We start from the raw sequence: 23,112 nt of genomic DNA on the forward strand, positions 1-23,112 counted from the left end.
AATTCCTGAAGCTGTGCAGGGTGCTGCACTTTGCTCTGCCATCATGGACTCTAAACTTCTGGAACCATAAGCCCAAATAAACTCTTCTATAAGATGCCTTGGTCAAGGTGTTGTGTCATAGCGATAGGAAAGTAAGTGACATAGGGTGTCATCAGTACATGCATGAGAGGGGGTCTAAAAGGACACAATCACAACTACACAAGAACATGTAAAGGGTATAATTAGTGTGTAGGCTGAAAATTTTTGAAACCTAGAAAACAGTGATATCCAAGTGGCAACATATAAAAGAAATGGATCAATGGTATTGGACTTTTGAGAAAGTAACTTCAGAGAAATCAAGGAAAGAGATGAGGCTTTAAGAACTAAATGGTACAAAATAGTGTACATGTTCCAATGATATCAAAGACTAATATCCTCAGACATCTCCCTTCCATCTGGATCCTAAATTAATACAGCTCTTATCAAACTCTACCATATAGTCAAGCAATGTTATTTAACCACTGTTTTTATTCAATATATATCACAGATATTAGGTATTTGTGGTGGTTTGAATAAAAATGGCCCCCAGAGGCTCATATATTTGAATGCCTTGTCACCAGGGAGGGGAACTCGTTGATAGGATTACAGGGATTAGGAAATGTGGTCTTGTAGGAGGAAGTTTGTCACTGTGGGTAAGCTTTGAGGCTTCACAAGCCTATGTCAGGCCCTGTCTCCACCCCCCTCTCTGCTTGTGTATCAGGATGTAGTTCTCAGCTACTTCTCCAACACCATGCCTGCCTGCTGCCATGCTCCCTTCTACCATGTTCCCTGCTAAGATGATAATGAAATAAGCCTATAAACTGTAAGTAAGCCCCAATTAAATGTTTTCTTTTGTCTTGGTCATGGTGTTTCTTCATAGCAACAGAACAGTGACTAAGACACTATCTAATTATACCAAAGGACACACAAATGTAACCAAGTAAGCTAAGGCTAAGTAGAGAAAGAACAATGAAGCAGAACAGTGTTGGAAGAAAAACTCTGAATCTTGACCAACTACCTTTGAGACCTACAACAACTATTTCACCTATCTCAATTCACTTAGTTATGACAATAACTACCACTTTGAACTTCCATTATGTATCACATGCCATAGGAATCATTTGATGTACTTTACCCAATTCACTGCATCAACTCTCCATGAGCTAGGTACCATTAGCTCCAATTTATACAAAAGTCTGAGGTTAAGGGAAATTAAGTAGAATGTTCAAAGTGGCACTGTTATTAAATGAAGATTTGAGAATTGTAATGAGATTCTAAGCCAACTCTAAATGTTTTAGGAGTGCAAATATTAATAAGTATTTTGTAAGTGTTCTCATCTTTATGCTGATTTTTGTCTGACCTTGATAGAATCTTTGGGAGAAAACACTTTGCACATGTACATAATGATACCCAATAGACAGCTGTCTGTAGAATAAACACAAATTTGTTTCCAGTTGCTTATTTTCTATATAACTAAAATTTCAGGGCAACAGTTTAATATTACATAATACTTTTCTGAAACATATCCCTCAGGTAGTTGTGGATTCAATTATAATCTGAATATATCAACTTGTAGCAGTTTACACATATAAGTTTCTATCTAGACACTTATATGAGTGTTAGTTTGAACGTAATTGGCCCTGTAATCACATAGGGAGTGACACTATTAGGAGGTGTGGCTTTGTTGGAGTGGGTATGGCCTTGTTGGAGGAAGTGTGTCACTGTGGGGGTGGGTTTTGAGGTTTCCAATGCTCAGGATACTGCCCAGTATCTCAGTCCATTTCCTGTTTCTTGCAAGATGTAGGAGTCTGTTCCAGTACCACATCTGCCTGCATGCCTCCATGCTCCACATCATGATGATAATGGACTGAACCTCTGAAACAGTAAGTGAGCCACCTCAATTAAATGTTTTTCTTATAAGAGTTGCTGTGGTCACAGTGTCTTTTCACAGCAATTAGAAACACCAAGACAATAAGTTTTAGGAATATAGTATAGTTTAACACAGTCTAAAATTGGAAAAATTACTATTATTGAGAAAACATGTAGATTTTTTAAATACAAAAATAAGGGCTGAAATAGCATTTCTTATAATAATGATAAACTATCTTAAAAAGTTATCAAAATAAGATCAAAGATCAAAGTTTAGAAAACTACTAGGATTTCTACCTTAGAAGAATAGACTTTAGATACTAAAGTTATCTAATTCAAGTTAGAAGCTAGCCTTTCATGCTGCTCATTTCAATTACTAAAAATTTTACTATATTGAGTGACAGGTGTTATGTAACTTCTATGAAAGAAAAGTTAGAAAGACACAGACCCTTTCCTTTAAAACTCAGCATAATGATACACTTGTATAAACAACAGTATGAACAAAGAGAGATGAACTTTGGGAGTTCTGAAGTCTTCACAGGTGGTAATGATAAGTTATATCATGAAAGATGAGTCAGAGAACAAGTATTGAGAGCTTAGAAGACAGTTTGAGCCAGGACTTGAAAGAATGGAGGACTATCCTGCCTTGGAGAGACAATTAACTTTGGCTCTTGGGAAGAGGAGTGATGGTAGATGAGGCTACATATAAGGAAAGTTTGGATCAATTTGATGAGGACCTCATCCATCACATGAAGCAGTTAGGATTTCATTACATAGTCAATGGAGAACGAAACAAATTTATAACCAGGGGAAGAGATGTACACCAGACAACTGGAGTGGGGAGTGGCACCTAGCAGCAACATCTGTCACCCCACTAATTACCAGTGTTGATGAGGCTGATAAAGCTGGCTGGGCAGGTGTCTCCTTCCTCCCTCACCATTTAATGCATGTCTCTCCTAAAGCTTTATGCTAGGTCAGAAAGATAGAGGAGAGCCTTTCTCAGCCAATGGTCTGAGTAGCTGTGCTCCCCTAGTAGAATCTCCAAACACGCTCTTAACCTCAGTACTAGTGACACTTTGGGTCAGATAATCCTTTGCTGGGGTAGTGGCAGGTTTTTATTCTATATAGGGTAAAACATTCAGAAGCATTCCTTGTTCCTGCCTGCTAGATGCTAGTAGTAAAACCATACCCCCCTTCCATACACCCTGGAAACCAAAAAACAGCCTTTAGGTATTGCCAAATGTTTCGTGGAAAGCAAAAACATTCCATTTCCTCCTTCATCTTTCTCTGTCCCTGAGGAACCAACTGTACCTGATAAAGGAAACAACATGTACCGAGTGACTAATAATGTGTAAAGCTCTATGCCAGATGCTATGGGAATTAGTAAAATAGAAGACAAAGACGGAAAGCATGTTGCATAAAATATAGGTGAAAAAATGCTACAAGAATGTCAAGAGTAGAAGACAAGAATTTTTACCATGAGATGAAACTGTATTTTTAAAATCTGGAGGTAAAAAAGCAGAAGAAATTGGCACCAAGGCAAGATAAGGTAGTGACATTTTGGATGTGTCTAATGATATTTTTGACAGGAATAAAATGATAAAAACCCATGTTAAATGAGAATGATATTGGGGGAATTTAGAAAACATAGACATGTCAAGCACTTAGCAGCATACATTTTATTTATTTTTTTAAAGCTGGGCACGGTGCATTGTGCCTACAATTCTTATACTCTGGAGGCTGAGGTAGGAGGATAGCTACAAGTTCAAGGCCAGCCTGGCAGACACCAACTGGCAGCCAGCCTGAGCTATGAACTGAGACTCTGTTTCAAAACCACCATAACTAAACAAACAAATGATAACAACAAACAACTACTAAGTCCTTTTAAATGTTAGCACAAAATAATGGGCTTCGTTAAGACATTTAAGTTTCTATTTGTACTTTGTCCACAGTCGCCCCGTTGGTCTCCCTCATTTGCCCCGCACTCCTGCTAGTTTCCTCCCTTCCTTTTCCCTCCGAATGACCCCTTCTGTTTTCATATATGTGTGTATGTGTGTATAGCCTACATCTCTGAGAAAACATTGCAAGTGTTCTGGTAACAAAACTCTTCCTATCAGCTTCCATGTTAAAAACTAAAATCAAATAGTAATAATAACATGCACATATAGTAAATACAGGAGCTTACAGAAATAAAATATTTTGTACCTCAGGTGTTGGCAATCTGATTGTATAGACTTCAATACTTAGACAAACTTGTGTTTCTGTTACGTTGATGTCTAATACTGAAAAAGAATTAAACATGAATTTTCTAGAATTAGTATTCTATCATATCAAATGAAGCATTTTAGTAGCATATATTACTTTATCCAACTTTTACATTAAGAACAGTTTATTACACTTATAATAAATTTCAAGTAATGAACCATAGATTTTGCAGTCTACAAATTACACTTCTAAGACAAAGATATGAAACAATAGGATATGTGTGGGGAGGAGCTCCTACAAGAGGATGACGCTAAGAAAGACAATACTTCTTCAGCTTATAGTACACTCAATAAATACTTCTGCAAATCTGACATCTATTACTAAATTCCAGTGAGGTCTCACACCAGGCTTCTGACCTGATAGTCATTCACTAAGCCTCCTCCTAGAGACCTTCCTTACTCTTTTATAAATAAAGCTATGCTGACATGGCAGAGTCACGAGGACCTTGGAAGCAGATAGTATCTGAAGAGGCTTTGGGAGCTTCAGGGATGCTGACAATGCTATTTCCTGAGCAGAGGATCAGTTATGAGGCTGCCTTGACTTTGTAAAACTTTAGTGACTATCCGCTAACATGTCTGAGCCTAAGTATTTACCTTTAAACAAAAGTAAAAACAGTCTTCTAGCAGGAGCCCAAGAAATTTGCTCTTCTAAATTGTTATCTTGACTCTCTAGCTAAGGTCTCATGTAGTGTAATGAAGCTAATTTTAGGTAACAAACTCATTCATCCACCGTGAGGTCAGAACGACTGCCACTGTCTAACTGAAACCCAGAGGTAGTGCCAGGCAGGAAGCATGGTTCAGCAGGACAGTCCTTCAGTTCCAGTCATTGTGGACTATAAATGAGGATGTGAAACTATGTTCAAATGGTGGGGGAAGCTGCCATGTCTGATTATTAAAGCCTACTGGACACTTATGATCCCCATCCATCTGCTGCCTCGGCACTGCTATCTCGGAACCTACCTACCTTCAGTGCACTATGCAGAGCAATCGAATGGATTGGATGTTATAATAAGGTCTATTCTTTTCAGGAGATAAACAATATTCTAACAAAAATAAGTTTTGACATAATTAATACAATTTTTGATTATATGATTTTGGAAAATATATTAAAATACTTGCAGAATTAAACATCTTCATAATCATTTGTTTTCATAATCATTTTCTTAAGTAGAGAAAATAAAATATACCTTTCCTCCCAATTGAGTGAATTTTTTTTTTTCCGAGACAGGGTTTCTCTGTGTAGCTTTGCGCCTTTCCTGGAACTTACTTGGTAGCCCAGGCTGGCCTTGAACTCACAGAGATCTGCCTGGCTCTGCCTCCCGTGTGCTGGGATTAAAGGCATGCACCACCACCGCCCAGCTTTAAGTGAATTTTTTTTTATCAAGTAGGTAAATATATATTTTTAATGAGAAATAACTTCCTAGGTAAATTCTGATTATAATTGTGTCTTATTATCTCCTTGCATATGGTAATCATCAAGACTGTAACAACTCAACATTGGTTTTCAAACAACTGTTAGTCATATTAATGCTTTGTTTATTGCTTTATGTGTTTTTACTTACCAACAGCATTTTGCTTTCCCATTTGAGAAAGAAAATTTCTTCCTTAAAAAATTCACAGGAAATACCATATTATTATAATTCAGAAATAGTCATTATTGAGAAATATAACCATTTGAAGTGCTATGAAATTGTAAAATATCTAATGACAGCTCTTAGAAAAAAACATAATCACTCAAAAAGTATCTGTTCCCTGAAAAGGACCAAAATACCCAATTCTTCCTTCAAAAATGTATGTCTAAGTACTTTATAGTACTTAGAAAACCATCAAACTTTAGCAATAATTCAAGATAGCCCTTTGGGTCCAACAATACTGACAATTTGTGTTTATTTTATCAAATCCTTCATAACATATTTATTCTTAAGTAGCAAGTATTACAATAATAAAAGCATTTTAAAGCAGTGTCAACAGCCCTCTGTATATTATCCCCACGTAAGGAGATGACAGTGGTGTTAGTGTGGGCTTGTCTAAGAATGTTTAGAGTTGGAGCTAAGAACTCCTCTCTAAAAGTAAGGTACACTGAAATCAAACCCAGATGTGCATACAGAAGCAGTCTAGTTCAGAAAGTCCCCATGACTGGCACACAGTCACCTTGTACCAAGAGATGACCTGCTCTGTTCCAGGCTGGAGCCAGTCTAGCAGTGAGTGAATACGAAAGGCAGTTTTGAAGAATTACAGGAATTACTCTCTGTGGAGCCTCCATCTGAAACATTAAAGAAAAGATGGGCAAGTTAAGAGCAATTGCTACAGATCTACAAACTCAGATACTGTCTGCAGTCTCACATCAACAACCAATAAACTAAGCAATTCTAGATAAAGATTGTGGCTGCTCCTGTAACTAGTACTATCTAGTTACAAGGCTAAGAATGCAAGGGTTCTCACTGTGAAGCCACCATTGCGGCAATGCTGCATGCCCAAATTTCCTGCTTATGTGCAAGCCTAACCCGTACTGAGTCTTCAACCATGTAGCCCGCTCCACACAGAGGAACTCAAGCAAGAATGATATTATGGTTTGTTCATTTTGTTCCCTGTAGTTTAACATTAGAAATGGCTAAGTACAAAATCACACATGCAACCAAGTATAATCTAGGTATACAGAGTTAATATTTAATATTAAAGCTTTTATTGCTGACTACCAAGTAATTGAAATTGAATTTATTTCTCCCACTTGAAGTCTCTAAAAAAGAACTGGGTAAGTTATTTGAAACAATGGTTCATGAAATACAGGACATTATGGAAAAAGAAGAGTTATTTTCTATAGATGAAAAGCCAACAAGACGAGCCCTGGGAAATCACAGAGCCCACCTTGTTGGCTTTTCCTCTATAGAGGATAACATTCTCCTGGTTTACTGTATAAAGAGGGTTTCCGGGCTGAGGTCGTGGAAGAGGAAATCTAGAGAGACTCTGTTCCTCTCTGTGAATTGAAGAGACAGAGCTGAGAGTCCACAGGAAGACTAAGAAGCTAGAAGGTGCTTGAGAGGACAACACTGCCGAGGACAGACTGCAGACCAGCAGAGTCGGGTGTTTTCTGCTGAGCAAGGACTAACACACATTCATCAGGAAACTGCTGAAGGTTAGGATGAAAACCAAGCTTGTTTGCTTCATAAGCACTGAATACAATCCAGAAAAGTTTGCCCTGGAATCTGTAAGAAAGACAAGCAGAAAAGTGAGAGAGCCAAGAATTGTTTCCCAGTTTTCATGCTGGGATAGCCACAATTATAGGTAGAGATTTTGATACCCTGATTCTAATCATTGACACAAGCAAACAGAAAACAAGAATGTAGTAGATTTACCATGATCAACCCATGAGACCCATTTAACATATAGAATACTGAATACTATAGTAAGACCAAAATGCATATTCTTGTAAGATGACAAGGAACATTTACTAAATCTATAGTAGTTTATACTCTGGACCCTAAAAAAAAACCAATATTTTTTTAAAAATTAAAGCTTTATGAAACATCTTTCTAAATAATAATTGAGTGAGTAAGCAGCAGCAGAAAGACCCCTGGGAAGCCCCCATTTGGAAGCCACACAGCCTATTTGTAGCAGGTGTTAGGAAGTTAAAAAGAGACAACTACTTAGAGAACATATCTAACACTGAATGTATCTGTACTAGAAAGGAATAAAGTTCTTAACTCAGAGACTCAGTCATCATTTTAAGGAACTAGAAAAAGGAAGACAAAACCAAACCAAATTAAGTAGAAGGAAACACTATAGACCAAAGGTAGGGGGGTGGACTCAATGGAATACAATGTGGTAAAACAATAGAGAAAATCAATGAAATCAAATCCCCCTCCTTGATCCTATCAATGATGGTCAACTATCTAGATAGACTGATCAGAGAGTAAGAAAAAGAAAAGAAAAAAATCAAAAAAGATCACACACAAAATCAATATTAAAAAACAGAATGGAGATAACACTTCAGATTTTATAACAAAGGAAAATAAGAGAATACCAAAGCAACTGTATTAAAACAAATTTAAGAATTTAAATACACAGGACATAATCCTTGAAATAACTTAATAGCTCTACTTCCTGTTAAAGTAAAATTATAGCTAAACTTTTTTCAAAATCTAAGTTCCAGATAGGCCTACAGATGAATTTCATAAAACATTTAGGTAAGAAATAGCAAAATCAGACATGACTTCCTCCAAAGAATTGGTTTCTAAAGAGAGGGGATATTTATTTCTTATAATTCCTAATGGTAGGGATCTTAACTGATGCATAACTATAACAATTAATCTTAATTGTCAAGTTGATTGACGAGAAGTGCCAAAGGAATGAGCAAAACAGGCTTCTGGGTGTGTCTGAGGATTTCCAAAGAGGGCTAAAGGATAGGACCCAGTCTGAATGTGGCAGTACCATCCCCATCCCCATAGGCTGGAGCTGAGGCTAGGTTGAAATAAAAGAGAAAGACAAGAAAGCCTGAGAGTGCAGACTTACTATCTCTCTTTCATTCTCTCAGTCTCTCTCTCTCTCTCTCTCTCTCTCTCTCTCTCTCTCTCTCTCTCTCTCTCTCTCTCTCTCTCTCTCTCCTCCCTCCCTCTCCCTCTCCCTCCCCCTCCCCCTCCCCCTCCCCCCCCCCTCTCTCTCTCAATCTCTCTCTCTCCTCCCACCCGGGTGACATAGGTGAGCTGCTTTTCTCAGCTACACCTTCCAACCACAAAGTGAACCCCCACACCAACTTTCTCCCTTTAAAGAAGCTCACTATAAGAATACAAAATGCAGTCTATAATTTTGTTTATATATTAGCTATATAATTGTGGCAATAATTCCATCTCTCAGGATTTCATTTTTTCCCATGTAAAAATGGAGAAAAACCATTAGTTCCCCTCTCTGTGTCCTTAAATGATTGTTTAGAAAAATCTTAAGTTCTTTTTCTATCTACAACAATAACTTGTGAGAAAGATACTCCAAATTTTGTTTGTTGACTATGCTGGTTAGGTTTTGGTTACTTATTTGTTTAATTTTGGCAACTCTACACAAACTAGGGTAATCTGCAAAAAGGGAACCTCAACTGAGAAAATGCCCCCATCAGATTGGCCTCTGGCAAGTCTGCAAGTTGAGTGAGCCATGTTGCAGGCCTGTAAGCAGAGCTTCTCTGTGGTCTGTGCTTCAGTTCCTGTCTTGAGTGCCTGCCCTGGCGTCCTGGGATGATGCACTGTGATATGGAAGAATGGACCAAACAGACACTTTCTCCCCTAAGTTGCTCTTTAGTCATGGTGTTTTATCACAACATCAGAAAACACACCAGGACACTGATAAAAGAAGTAGAATATACATCATTCTACAATAATATTACATCTATGTTATTATCTTAAACACATACCTTAGCTCCATATTTTTCAATATAGGCATTAAGTCTCCCAGATTTAAAAAATGGTATCTATAACAGAAAGTCTACATTTGTAAAAAGGACTTAACATAGATATATATCACAAAACATTGTCATACATGAATATTTTAAGCAAAATACAACAGAGGGCACAGATTTCAGCTATTGTTCTATATTTCTATTCTATATTCATTTGAAGAAAGATACTATAATAACCCTTTTTTCCCTGAAAGATTATCTGTGACAGGTACATTGTCAAAGTGAAGTTGCCTGATATTGACATGTTCTCCATACAAAAGGCAAATAAATTTCATATAAGTACTTGACAGCTTTTAAATATACAAGACATACTTAGACATGAATATGGAAAATGAACCTAAAAAGAAGTTTAAATTTAAAAGGCTTCAACCTATTAATGAAAGAAATATAAGTATTAAAAGACTGGTAGATATTATTTTGCTAGATGGGCATGGTATCAAATTGTTATCTAACTATATATCTATGACAATAGATTATGCAGCTCTCAGTCCTCGCGAAAGGAGCTTCTTTATGCAGTAGATGGTGATTAATACAGAGACTCATGGCTAGTCTGTGTGCGGAGAACAAATGGTTATGAGCTCTCAGTCCTAAATAGGATAACTATGTCATACTCCTTATCCTGCTCCTCAGGCTCATGGGACATCATGGAGGAAGGGACAGACAGAAAGATTGTAAGATCCAGGGGTTAGAGGACTGCTGTGAAATAGTTTCTTCCAGATATGACATGGCCATTGCACTCAACTGCACAGCAGTTGTGGTGGCCTGCACAGAATCAAGACAATCAACATTTCATCATGAATGAGGGAGGGACATACAAGGCCCCACATTTACCTGAAAAGCTTTTTAGAGTTAATGGCTACTAGGGAAGGGAGAATCTGTTTTCTTTAGGGGCGTGGTCCCTGTTGGGGTGAGTATTGTAGTAGATGGCCCTACCACCATGCATGTATGCTCTAATTAGAGTCAGTGGATTATTTTTTTAAGAAAGAGGATATGAAGTTGGGAGTAGGAAGGAGATGTAAATGGAAGGATTTGTGTGGGGGGAGTAGAAAGAGAAAGTGATGGAAATAAATTATATGCATGTATGAAATTCTCAAATAATAAAAATGTTGATTTACTGAGATGAGAAATTTAAGTATATCTAAAATACTGACACAAGGCACTGAAGCCCATGCTATCTTATATATTGTACCATAACATTCTGTTCATTAGTGGTCTTTATTTCAGCATTTATATCAGATAAAGTTGAATATTAATTTAGACTCACAAGATAGATTTAAACATCAGGCATATCAAAGTTAATGGGACATTCATTCAAACTGAAATATGGGGTGGTTGGTCCTCATAAACCATCTTTAATTTCTGTTGCCATACTTGAATTATTATTTATTAATATTGCTTCCAGCAATCAGTGATACTAACCGACATCACTACCCAAATTTGGTTTAATATTCCAGGCACAGGTGCTGTAAGAATATCTTCATGCAGAAGTAGCAACTGCCTATGGAGAAGAAATACATTATTTTCAAACTGAACTTGTCTACCATCTATACTTGTATGTTACTGAAATATCTAGAAACTTAGTCTAACATCTCACTTTTCTACCTATTTTGTTACTTTTCAGAGGGGTCAGAGGTAATTTGTAATAAGTATGACTAAATTACACCCAAACAGGAAGGATATATATTTCCTGATGTACTTGGGGATTTAAGATTGGGTACACTCCAGACTGTCCTCCCCATTTTTGTCCTCAGCATTTTGTTTTGTTTTGCAACCATCTTACTATGTAGTTCAGGATGCCTCTAGCTTAAGATGCTTGTTCCTCAGCCTCCAGACTGCTGACATTATGGGTATTCACCATTGCTCCTAGCAATCTTACAGGCTTCATTCTTCTCTGGGATAGTTACTTAAATATATAATTTTGTCTTGAGTTCTTTGAGTACCTCAAACAATTAAAGGAACTAATACAAGAGAGTCCTTAATACTCAGGCTTCAGTTGAGCTGTTCCTTAAAGATTACCTTGGGTTAGGAGTTGCAAGATAGTTCTTAAAGAAATATTCTCCATTGTCACTTATTGATGTGAAAGTTCAGAAGTTATATTAATCTTTTAGTATCTTCAAGTACCTTGTAAAGAGTATATAGTAAATATGCATTACTTGGTATATTTTGGGGGAGCCTAATTTAATTCATGAATTAAGTCTTACAGAGAATTAAAATTTATTTTTTATCTTATGTGCATTGGTGTTTTGCCTGCATGTTATGTCTGTGTGAGGGTGTTAGTCCCTGGAACTGGAGTCTCAGACAGTTGTGAGCTTCATGTGGGTTCTGGGAAATGAACTCTGGTCCTCTGGAAGAGCATCCAGTTCTTTCAACCACTGAGCCATCTTTCCAGCCCTGAAAATTCAAAATTTTTAAAGCACACAAGAGGTCACAAATATGAAAGCCCAACAGTGAGATATTTACCTCAAGTATTTTAAATTCCCTTTTAAATGTACTCTAACATGCATGGATTCTTTGCTTTCAAAATATCTATACAGATTTAGTAAGGGTTTTAAAGAAAATCCCTCTAAAATAGCTATAATGGGATTTTTTTTTTTTTTTTTTTTTTTTTTTTTTTTGGTTTTTCGAGACAGGGTTTCTCTGTGTAGCTTTGCGCCTTTCCTGGAACTCACTTGGTAGCCCTGGAACTCACTTGGTAGCCCAGGCTGGCCTCGAACTCACAGAGATCCGCCTGGCTCTGCCTCCCGAGTGCTGGGATTAAAGGCGTGCGCCACCACCGCCCGGCTTATAATGGGATTTTTAAAGTTGAAAGGCTTAGTTAGAAGACACGAGTTTTTACCTGCACATCTTTATCTGCGTACTCCTAATCTCTATTTCTGCCACCCTGCTACTCAATATTATCTGGGTAGCACAGAGTTTGTGTAAATCTGGAAGTATGATAAAGAACAGGGACTGTTGCCTGGACTCATTCATATCCGCTTGTTGACTATGTGTTCCAGCAACCAGACCTTCAAAAACAAACAGCTGTAAAAAGTACATAAACAGTTTTAGCAATAAGGTTTCAACCCCGACTCACCAGATTCTATTTGATGTCATGTCAGAATAAGAAAATAAAAATTGGTAAACTTTGGCCACAAACATATCACCATTTCACCGTCATGGTTTTCTATATCACTTGTATTTAGACACATTTTATTAAGCTATTGCTCACCCATGATTATCCACCTTGACTAAAGTTCAATACTTTTTTTTTTACTATATTCATAGAGTTATATACCTATTGATGGAATAAATTAGAATACTTTCATCACCTCTCCCAAGATTCTAAATCTTCAGTTTTCCTGCACAAATTGAATGGCTAATTTAAGGACAAATAATAATAAGAGTAGCCCTAATTTATTAAATGCATGTTTTTCCTAGGTACTTGCTGTATATTAGCCATATGTGTTTGATAATGCATTCTACAGATGCTGACTATCAAAGTTTTGTTTTCAGAAAAATGAATCTTTCCTGTCACATAATTTAAAAATAAAAACGTGAAGCCGAGACCTGTACCATTTCAGATTCACTCTATAACCCACTTCAAGGTTAAAAAGAATATATTATGTTTTATTTTACATGAAAGAAAATGTTAGCCAAACTATGTAACTGTATAACCGTTAAGTAGATTTCATTTCCAAGAAATTACTTGGCTTTAAAACTTCTACTTGGGGGCGCATTTTAAAATTGCTAATTCACATATGCTGCCTTTGAAGTGTATAGCATGCATTACAGAAAACTGGAATGTAAATGTAGAGCAGGCTAAGGAAGGTCAAGTACTCCAAGGTGCACAAATTCACCAGTGGGCGGTAACTTAACACAGAATATCTTCCCTCTTTGAAAAGAAGCCACCAGCCCCGGACTCGGGAGCGTGGTTGGACTAGAGTCTGATCACATTAACCAAATGCCTCCGGTTGTCGTTTGAGGGATGCGGGCTGTGACCTTTGGCGTGGTGAACAAATGCAGCTTCCTTAAACCACGGTATCTGAAGCTTTCTTCGGTGACGGCCCCGTGCTGGGCTCACGGCTGCAGCGTCCCCTCAGTGGGCTCACAATCAGCCCCCTTCTTTGGTTAGGCTCCACTTCCTCGGGGACAGCTATGATCTCCAAAGCCTTCAAGAACAAAATTGAAAAGGTGACGCCGAGTTCTAAGAGAAGAGTTATCATTTCCAGGCTAGGCCTAAGGCCAACCCGATTCAACACCGGCAGGCCGTGGTGTTAACACTGGGGGAGCAGCAGCGCCCCGACCTCCCCGGGCCGACACGGAGGCCTGGCAGCAGGCGATTCTGACCTCGGTCCCTCAGCCGCCCCCCGTGCTCCCCACGGCCCCCGGCGCTGCGAGGATGCTGTGCGCTCCCTCAAGCCTCGCGCTCCCTCGGAACCTGCTGGCCTCGCACCCGGCTCCTCGCACCCGGCTCCTCGCCTCGCGCCGGGCTCCCCGCCTCACACCCGGCTCCCCGTCTCACACCCGCCTCGCGCCGGGCTCCCCGCCTCACACCCGGCTCCCCGCGCCCGGCTCCTGTCAAGTTCCCCGCTCGAACTCCCATCAGGCCCTGCGCGGGGCTCTCCCGGGACTCCCACGCTCCTAAGACCCTCCCACACGCCTGTCAGTCAGGACCCTGGGAGCTCCAGCCAGCGCCCTGCTCCCTGCAGGGCCCGCACTGGGGTCGGGCCCCCAGCGGCCTAGCCCCCCACTCGGCCCAGGCAGCACCCCACATCCCTGCCAGGCCCCGGGGAGGGCTCACCGGGTCTGGAGCTCCCCGAGGCCCCGCGCTTCCCAGGGCCTAATTATGGCCCCTGGCAGCGGCTTCAGCGCGTGCACCCCTCGGTCCCAGCATGCCCTCTGCAGACAGTAGGCCCCAGGGCTTTGCTTGCTTCCCAGAGAGCTTCGGTGCCTTCTCGGCACAGGGAGCAGTTTCCAGCATGGCATTCCGTGTCAACATGTCTGGAGTTGTTGGTCCCGTTATGCAATAATACGTGCATTGGGTCCTGTCGCCACCCCAGCGCTACCCGTGGGCTTTTCCTGACAAACTCCAATTTTGCTTAGCACCCTCACTGGTCACCGGAATGCCTCAGAGCAGCTGGTTCCTGGGTCAGCGCGTGGCTGTTGTACCTAGAGTTTTCCTGCCTTGCCCACAGTCAGGACAAATCTCTGTCACCCGCCAGTGCCACAGCCGCTCAGACCCAACCAAGTAAACACAGAGACTTACACTCTACACATATACTTTACATATCTCCAAAGCCAGCTTTGGAGATATTTGGTATATTTGGGAATTTGGGCGTAGCTTCTCTTACTACTTCCTGCTGGAGGGGGGCGCTGTATCTTATGGGGACACAGAGAAAATTTAAGGATTATGGAGTAGTCCGTGAGGGTGTATCGTCTGAGCCAGTTGCCTTGAAACAGTTCTGGATGTTGGATCATCTGGGCCATGGTGTCATCGGAGACCTTTCAGGTGGTCTTGGCTGGTCAAACCTGATGTATCTTAATCTAGAACAAATCCATAGCCCCTGGCTTTCTGTAGAAACAAAAGCAGAGCCTCCTTTCCAAAGCAACATTTCCTTACATCCAAATTTTGAAGTTAAGGTACCTTTAAAATATACATTTTGGTATAACTCAACAGCTTTTGTAATCAAATGTTTTTCTTCAGTTACGAATATCAAAGACAACATAATCCAGATTCTCTGTGTGGTAGCCATCTTTACGTGGCTTATTTTTTATATTACCTTGAGCCTATTGCTTTAAACTGCAGCCTTCTAAGACTGAACCAGCACTGTGGCTGCTGGCTCCACCCACTTCAGCTTCCCAACATGGCAGTGGTACATTTTCTGCCAGCTCTGGAAGCCATCAACTCTCAGAAATAGTGGGTCTATGCTTCTATCAAAGCAGCGTGTAGCCCAGAAACCTCTTTTTTTGTTTTGTACTAGCAAAGACTAAATCCACCATGCAGCTTAATGTGCCACTTGCAGAGACCTCATTCCCACCATACTGCAGGTTGAGCGTGCACACCAGGAACCTGCCATAGTAGCTCAAACATGCAGGCTGCCGCTAACTTGAGAGAGGCAACTAGGAACTGTTTTTTGCTCCGTTTTAGAATCTTTTTACTCAGGTTTTAGGTGGAAACTCTTGCCAACATGTTGGGCACCATTTGTAACTAGAGTTTTCCTGCCTTGCCCACAGTCAGGACAAATCTCTGTTACCTGCCAGTCCCACAGCCACTCAGACCCAACCAAGTAAACACAGAGACTTATATTGCTTACAAACTGTATGGCCGTGGCAGGCTTCTTGCTAACTGTTCTTACATCTTAAATTAATCCATTTCCATAAATTTATACCTTGCCACGTGGCTCATGGCTTACTGGCATCTTCACATGCTGCTGGTCATGGCGGCAGCTGGCAGTGACTCCTTCTGCCTTCCTGTTCTTTCTTTTCTCCTCTCTGTTAGTCCTGCCTATACTTCCTGCCTAGCCACTGGGCAATCAGTGTTTTATTTATTGACCAATCAGAGTAATTTGACATACAGACCATCCCACAGCAGACTGTGAAGCCGCAGGCCACACAATTGGCGGAGATGAGTAGACAGCTCCTTTGTGATGATGAAGCTCTGCCACTGCAAGGTCTTAAAAAGCTGGTAACATGCGCCTCTTGCTCACTTGACAGTTAGTTAGTTGCCACATAACACACTCAGGTGCTTTTCTAGGCGTTTGATGATGGAGAATTAAGCAAACAGTACTTTCTACCATAGCAGAACTTACTCAGAATAGGAAGAGTTAGTAATTCCGAAGTGAACTCATTCTTGTCAGACCCACTGAAAATGAGAGTTGGGAAGTAATGAGAGAGTTGTTGCCTCTCTGTGGTAAGTTCTTTTGCAAGACTCCAGAGAGCTTTCTCCTTGCAGATATGCAGATCTCTGTGACGAAGTTCACCTATAATAGCTGTTAAAACTGCAGCAATTCCCCTCCCCCCTACACCAAGGCTGAGCAAAGTGTCCCAGCATAGGCCCCAGGCTCCGAAAAACCAGTCCATGCACCAAGGACAGGTCTGACTGAGTCTACCAGGCTGGGCTGACTCCCCAGGGAGACCTTGCCTTGGAGGAGGTGGGAATGGGGGGGTGGGGTGGGCTGGGGGATGGGAGGAGGGAGGATGGGGGAAATACGTGGCTGATATGTGAAATTAAGTTAATTATAAAATAAAAATAGCAAATTGATGAGAGAAAAAAAAAACTGCAGCAATTCAGACCAGAGGTGCTTATTGGAATCTTTGCCCAGCAATGGACCCTCCACCAGGAGCTCAGCCTAGCTGCTGATTCAGGTCTCCCACACTGATGGATTTTGTGTACAAGCAGCTCACAGGAAGTCCTTCTTCCCTTTTGTCATCAAACACTCCTTTCCTCAAGCTTCTTAAATATACTGATAGTTCATCATGGTGCTATAATTCTGAATGGAAAAAAATGTGCCTCAGAAGACTTCAGACTGTCCCTATTTAAGAATAAGTGATGGTTTTCTAAGCAAAGCCAAACAATGCCTTGGTAATGGACTTGGTTTTTGAGGATTGCCTAGGCAGCTCCCTAACCTGTGGCCCGAGTGGCGCCATCACCTCTCCTTCCTGGGACTGCCAAGGATCCTGAATGCTTTGCACAGTTAAGTATAGTATCTGGAACTCTCCTATTCATATTAATATTGTTCTTGCTTGTTGCAAGGGTCTCTGTGACCACCATGGTCAGCAGAGTGACAAGTCACCATAGGTAAGAAGGCAGTTTGGTTCAACCCGACTCAATAGCTGGTGTTAGTTCAAACTTCTGGAGTCTGACGCCGAGTAACTTATTTTAGGAATATTTAAGCACAGCACAATTTGGTGAAAACTTATTCTGATGATAACTCAATTCCATGTTCTCAACAGAGCATACATAAATCCTTTTTACTCTTTGTAAAGTCCATAAAGATAGTTTCTATAGATGGACTGAGAAAAACAAGCTTATGATTAGGATCTGAGGGAGTATCCAGTGCCAGAAAAGTCTCTAGCCACACAGATGGAGAAATGTTCAGCAGGCCAGTAAGCACACTGGCTCCAACCTTCTTGGTGGATAATGGGTACAGCATTTCTTCCTTTAAGAAACAACCCAGTGTGCTTAACGTTCTCGGTTCCAACAGTGCTTATCTGTGAGCCCCAGGTCCTCCATAGCTCTACAAGTTATGCAGAAGACAAAAGAGTTGTAAAATAATAAAATTAACATTTAAACCATCACCTGTATCATTTATTATCTTACTGTCCTACTCCTCCTTCAAGAGAGACACACAGGCAAATGTGCCAAAGATTGTTCTTAGGGTTTGAGAATGAAATGGTCACTATTGACTCGTGTGGTTGGTTCTCAGATGTCATGTAAACTTTAGGATTCTGAGCCTACCTGGAGGAAGGAGAGCATGTGGTGGGTGTGATTTTAGAAGCTGGGCCTGGTCCCCAGTCCTTTGCTCTGTGTTTGATGCCTCTCGTGAGAGGAGTAACCTCTACCACACACTCCCATCCTGTGATGTTTGGTCTAAGTGTAAGGGGCCAAGTGATCACATACTGACCTTTCTGAAACCATGAAAAATTATCTAATATGATTAACTTGTCATTGTCTTAAGTTATCGTGATAATTGCAATGTTTCTCCCTTTCCTCCCTCTAAACCCTTCCACATACCCATCTCTGCTCTCCTTCAAACTCATGGCTACTTTTTTTATTAACTGTTATTAGGAACATATACAGCTAAATATAACCTGCTCAGTTCATATAATGTTACTTGTATGCATGTTTTCATGGTTGACCATTTGGGATTGGACAAACAAACAGTGTATGCTCTTCTCTAGCAAAGAACACATCTCCAGATACGATTATTAGCTGTATAGCCAGATATGATAGGCCTTTGTCCTTCGTTCCTCATGCTGCCCTGGAAAGAATTTCAGTAGCTATGTTGGTGTTTGTCAATAGTCATGGGATAAAACAACTTCAAGCAATAGAAAGATGCTTTATTTTTAAGTAGATGGACAATTATTTAGATTCAACTAAATGTGCACAAGAGACAGATATTTCCAGAAAGGACAAGCTATCCTACATTAACATGATACTCAAAAGACACAAATATAATACAAATATCTTGTGTTCATATCTAAGTTGGAGACATTTTTGTAGAAAAGGAAAGCAGAGATGGGGGGGATAGAGAGCAAATACTTAGAGTATGTTTTTATTTGCAAAAGGTCAGGAGTATAATTAATTTTCTAAGTGTCTATTACAATGTTCTTGCTGTAGAACTCAGGAAGCATTTGTAAATATTTGTGTACTTCTTGTTTCTTGGGTTTCTGTGTCTAAATTTGCTGTTTACAGTACCTTGCCAGGTAGGTTGCTTCCTCATACCTGTGTTTTAGAATAAGAAAGTCTTACTGAGTAATAATAACAGTTGCACTAGGTAAACTTGACTGATTGCTAAGCCCAGAGCTAAGCCTGAGTTACAACACTTACCAACTAGGCCATCATCATATCCTTTATCACACACCTGATAACATTAAAGAGGATTCAGGTTACCAATAACAAAATGATTTTGTTTTTGTATGTATATGTGTACTGGTGGGTATGCAGGTATGTGTACATGTGTGTCAAGGCACAGGCTTGGCATTAGGTATCTTCTTCAGCTGTTCTCTATCTTATTTATTGAGACAAGCTGTCCCACTGAACCTGAGCTTGCCATTTTGGCTTTGTCCGAGGGATTTTCTGTCTCTGCCTGTATGCCCCCCTTGAGCTAAGATTGTAGGAGGAATGTCACACCTACCCAGATCTAAGTGGGTTGTAGGGATTCACACTCCAATCCTCACGCTTGCACAGCGAGTGTTTTACCCACTGATATATCCTCCCCAGTTCAAAGTTTGGTTTTGAAATACATCGGGAGTTATTTGGAACCAATGTCTGAAGTAGGCTTTGGTATTGGATTATAACGGTTGCCGTGACTTCAAGAGAAGGCTCTGCTGCAGGTCATAGGGAGATTTAGTAGTCCTACAGTTTCAAAGAAAAAGGTATATTCACTTGTTGTTTTTACTAAATCTCAATCGTTCTATTTTGCCAATAAAGACTTGGGAGCCAGATGTTGGGGTGAAAGCCTGCTAGCTCAGAGAGGCAGAGAAAGCACCCAGCTGACCTTCATCCTCCACCAATGTTCCAGAAAAAGGCCTTTCTCCTACACGGTCTCAAATAAGACTTCTCCAACTCCATGTCTCTCCCTTCTACTTTCCGTGCATCTCTCTATCCATCCTCCTGACTCCCTCCTACTCTCTATGGCTTTTCTCTTGTTCACTTCCTGTCGACTGGCTGCCTGCTTTGCCTCTTGACTTATGACTGACTTTATTTAATCTTGTTTACAATATTCAAGCAGAAAGCTCTTAGATTAAAGGTGTGTGCTAGAGCTGAGCCGCACCACATCTAGAAACAGATTTTTCCAGTAAATAACGCCATCTTGGTGATCAGATATCTTGCAACATTCACTAAATGCATTTATTTGAGGAAAGGAAAAGTTATAAACCAATAATTAAAGGGGAATAAAATAAGGAAAATTATATAAAGATGCTGTTTTAAATTAACGAAATTAAAAGAGATAGAGAAAAAAATAGTCACACTAAAAGCTAATCACTTGTCCTTTTGTCAAAATTAGCCAAACTTGCAAAACTGACAGAAAAAGAACAGCAAACCTATTACTACTGTCAATCATTCAACAGAGGACAAAACTGCAAATCCTACATCATTAAGAAGGCTAGTAAGAGCCTAATGTCAGCAGGTCCACACACATTTGCTTGGGGATGTCTTTCTGTACACTGTGAATGTATGTTGTTCCCATTGGTTAATAAATAAGCTGCTTTGGCCTATGGCAAGGCAGCTTAGAGGCAGGCAGGAAATCCAAGGAGAGAGACAAGAAAGAGAAAGGCAGAGTCTGGAGAGACGCCAGCTGCAGCCTGAGGAACAACATGCCAGCAGACCAGTAAGCCATGGAACATGTGGCAAAACATAGATTAATAGAAATGGGTTAATTTACAATGTAAGAGCTAGCTAGCAAGAGGCTTGCCATAGACCATATAGTTTGTAAATAATATTACGCCTCTGAGTGATTATTTTATAAGCAGCTGTGGGACCTTGGGGCTGGATGAGACTGAAGAAAACTTCCAACTACACACAATGGTTGACAATATAGATTGAAATGTTCAACTGGGGCTTGGATGCTGGCCCAGTGGGCAAAGCACTTGCAATACAAACCTGAGGACCAGAATCCAGAGCACCAAACCCACAGAAAGCCACAGACAGGGAAGTGTGTCTATAATCTCTGCTCCATCTTGAGGAGATGGGTGGAGGAGACAGGGCAGTCTGGAGCCTTCAGGCCCAAGCCAGGTAGCCTGGCTTACACAGAGGTGAGTGTTGGGAGGCCTTGTCTGAAACAAGGTGAAGGGAGAGAGGAAAACCCAAGGTGGTCTTCTGGTGGCAATGGTATACCTGAATTTACACACACATGATTTACATACAACACACACACACACACACACACACACACACACACACACACACACACGTTCAGATGTTCATAACTTACCCAGTATGAAACATAAATTAAATAGTCTTTTAAATAAATAGAAAAAACCAAAAACAAACAAACAAAACAACCTCATAAGTCTGTTGACTCATAGTAGACCTATCATATGGTTTAACTAGGAGTTCCAAAAAAACTTTAGATAAAAATTCTACCAAATTCCCTCCCAGAAAGATACAAAAGAAGAAAACAGGTCAAACTTGTTATATGAAATTATATTCCTTTTTATTAAATCTATCAAATTATAGTGACTAATATGAAATATGAAAATGAAATATCATCTCTTGTAAATATAGACACACCATTCTGAACAAACCATTATAAACAGAATCCAGCAGTGCATACAAAAACTTACACATCACACATAAATGAGGTTTATTCCCTAAAAGCACATTGATACTTCAATATTTAAAACTCAGTGCATTCCACTATTGGAAAAGGCTAAGGAAGAGAAACCACATGACCATGTCTATTGATGTAAAACAAGATTAAAGCTCTACACCCTTGTGATTGGATCTCTCAAAAAGCTGGTGTTCACTGAGAAGTTTTTCAACTTAATAAGGAACATTCACAGAAATAATCAACACAATCTGTGGTGGTCATTCATAATTGTCCATTTGATGAGATTTAGAGTCACTCTGGAAATAAACTTCTGAGAAAGTTTGTGTGGGATTATCTAGACTAGTTTATTTGAAGTAGGAAGACCCACCCATTCCACGGCCTTGGGTCCTGGGCCGAATAAAAAAGAGAAAGGCAGCTGAGCAACAGTATTTACTTCTCTTTGCTTTTTTGAAAAAAAAAAGCTTCATTTATTTTATATGTACAAGTGTCTTGCCTACATGTGTGTATGTGCCCCACATGTGTGCCTGGTGCCTGTGGATAGCAGAAAAGGGTGTTAGATTTCCTGGAGCTGGAGTTACAGATGGTTGTGAGTTATCATGTGGGTGCTGGGAATTGAACCCTGGTCCTCTGCAAGAGCAGGCAGTGCTCTTGAGTGCTGAGCCGTCTCTCCAGCTCCTCTCCACGGTTCTTTATTGCAGATAAGCAGGATCTTCCTAGAACCCCTGCAGCCATGACTTCCCCACTGGTTTGGACTATACCCTCAAACAGCACCAAAAAAAGCCCTGCCCTTCTTTAAAGTGTTTTTCCCAGTTTTTATTGCAGCAACAATCAGGTACCTAATACAGCCACCTTTCAACATGGTTCTAGTCAATGTGATAAGGGCTTTAAAAAAAGGAAATGGAAGGCGTAGGTCATTGTCAGATGATATAAGGGCTATAAGGAAGTTGGAACACATGTAAAGAAGCTGAGTTCATCGAAGTTCAGGCTCAAGAAAAATAGGAAAAACTAGTTATGTAATTATATGTTAAAATGAGTGTGGGGTGTATACAAGAAAATACAACACCATTTATAATTACTAAAAAAATGAGCATTTAGGACTGGCAGGATGGCTCCATGGTAAAAAGGCCCTTGTCCAGCAAGCCTGGTGACATGAGTTTAGTGCTTAGAAGCTATGTAAAGGTGGAAAGGGGGAAGCAAAATTGTCCCCTGAATGTCACACACGTGCCACTGACATGTGCTACCCCTCCACACACATCACACACACAGTAAGTAATGCCTAAAATTTACATAAAACCATTTAGATGTGTACCCAATGATAATAAGGAATGCCTAAAATTTACGTAAAACCATTAGCTGTGTACCCAATGAAGCGTATAGGGCTTGTGTGCTGAAATGGAAACAGCTGATGAAAAATATCTAAGAAAAAGAAGGGTGGAGACATGAAGGGTCGCCAGCCAGAGCCAGAAGGAGAGGAAGGACGACAGGAAAACGTCATGGGTCACGTGGCCATACGTAGCTGAATAAAAATTAATTTAAGTTATAGGAG

At 40.2% G+C, this 23,112-nt stretch overlaps 1 protein-coding gene across 3 annotated transcripts in view; it reads right to left on the reverse strand.

Moving 5' to 3' along the window:
• The window catches only part of C19H18orf63 (chromosome 19 C18orf63 homolog), a 34,792-nt gene extending 20,622 nt beyond the window's left edge, over positions 1-14,170 (reverse strand). For 2 of the 3 annotated variants that reach the window (XR_013046215.1, XM_016006889.3), the window contains exons 1-6: positions 12,428-13,950; positions 11,011-11,089; positions 9,547-9,603; positions 6,303-6,414; positions 5,714-5,755; positions 4,093-4,169 (exon numbers count right to left, since the gene is read on the reverse strand). Coding sequence is in view for 2 of the 3 variants with exons in the window: in XM_016006889.3 (XP_015862375.3) it covers positions 4,093-4,169; positions 5,714-5,755; positions 6,303-6,414; positions 9,547-9,603; positions 11,011-11,089; positions 12,428-12,627 (567 nt within the window). In the remaining variant the exon portion in view is untranslated. Of the gene's footprint in view, positions 1-4,092; positions 4,170-5,713; positions 5,756-6,302; positions 6,415-9,546; positions 9,604-11,010; positions 11,090-12,427; positions 13,951-14,124 lie in introns of those variants that run through there. The other variant, XM_042264070.2, reaches the window with a different exon arrangement.
• Between the last annotated feature and the right edge of the window lie 8,942 nt (positions 14,171-23,112).

Source organism: Peromyscus maniculatus, chromosome 19, assembly GCF_049852395.1.
Source record: "Peromyscus maniculatus bairdii isolate BWxNUB_F1_BW_parent chromosome 19, HU_Pman_BW_mat_3.1, whole genome shotgun sequence".
NCBI classification, from domain to species: Eukaryota; Metazoa; Chordata; class Mammalia; order Rodentia; family Cricetidae; genus Peromyscus; species Peromyscus maniculatus.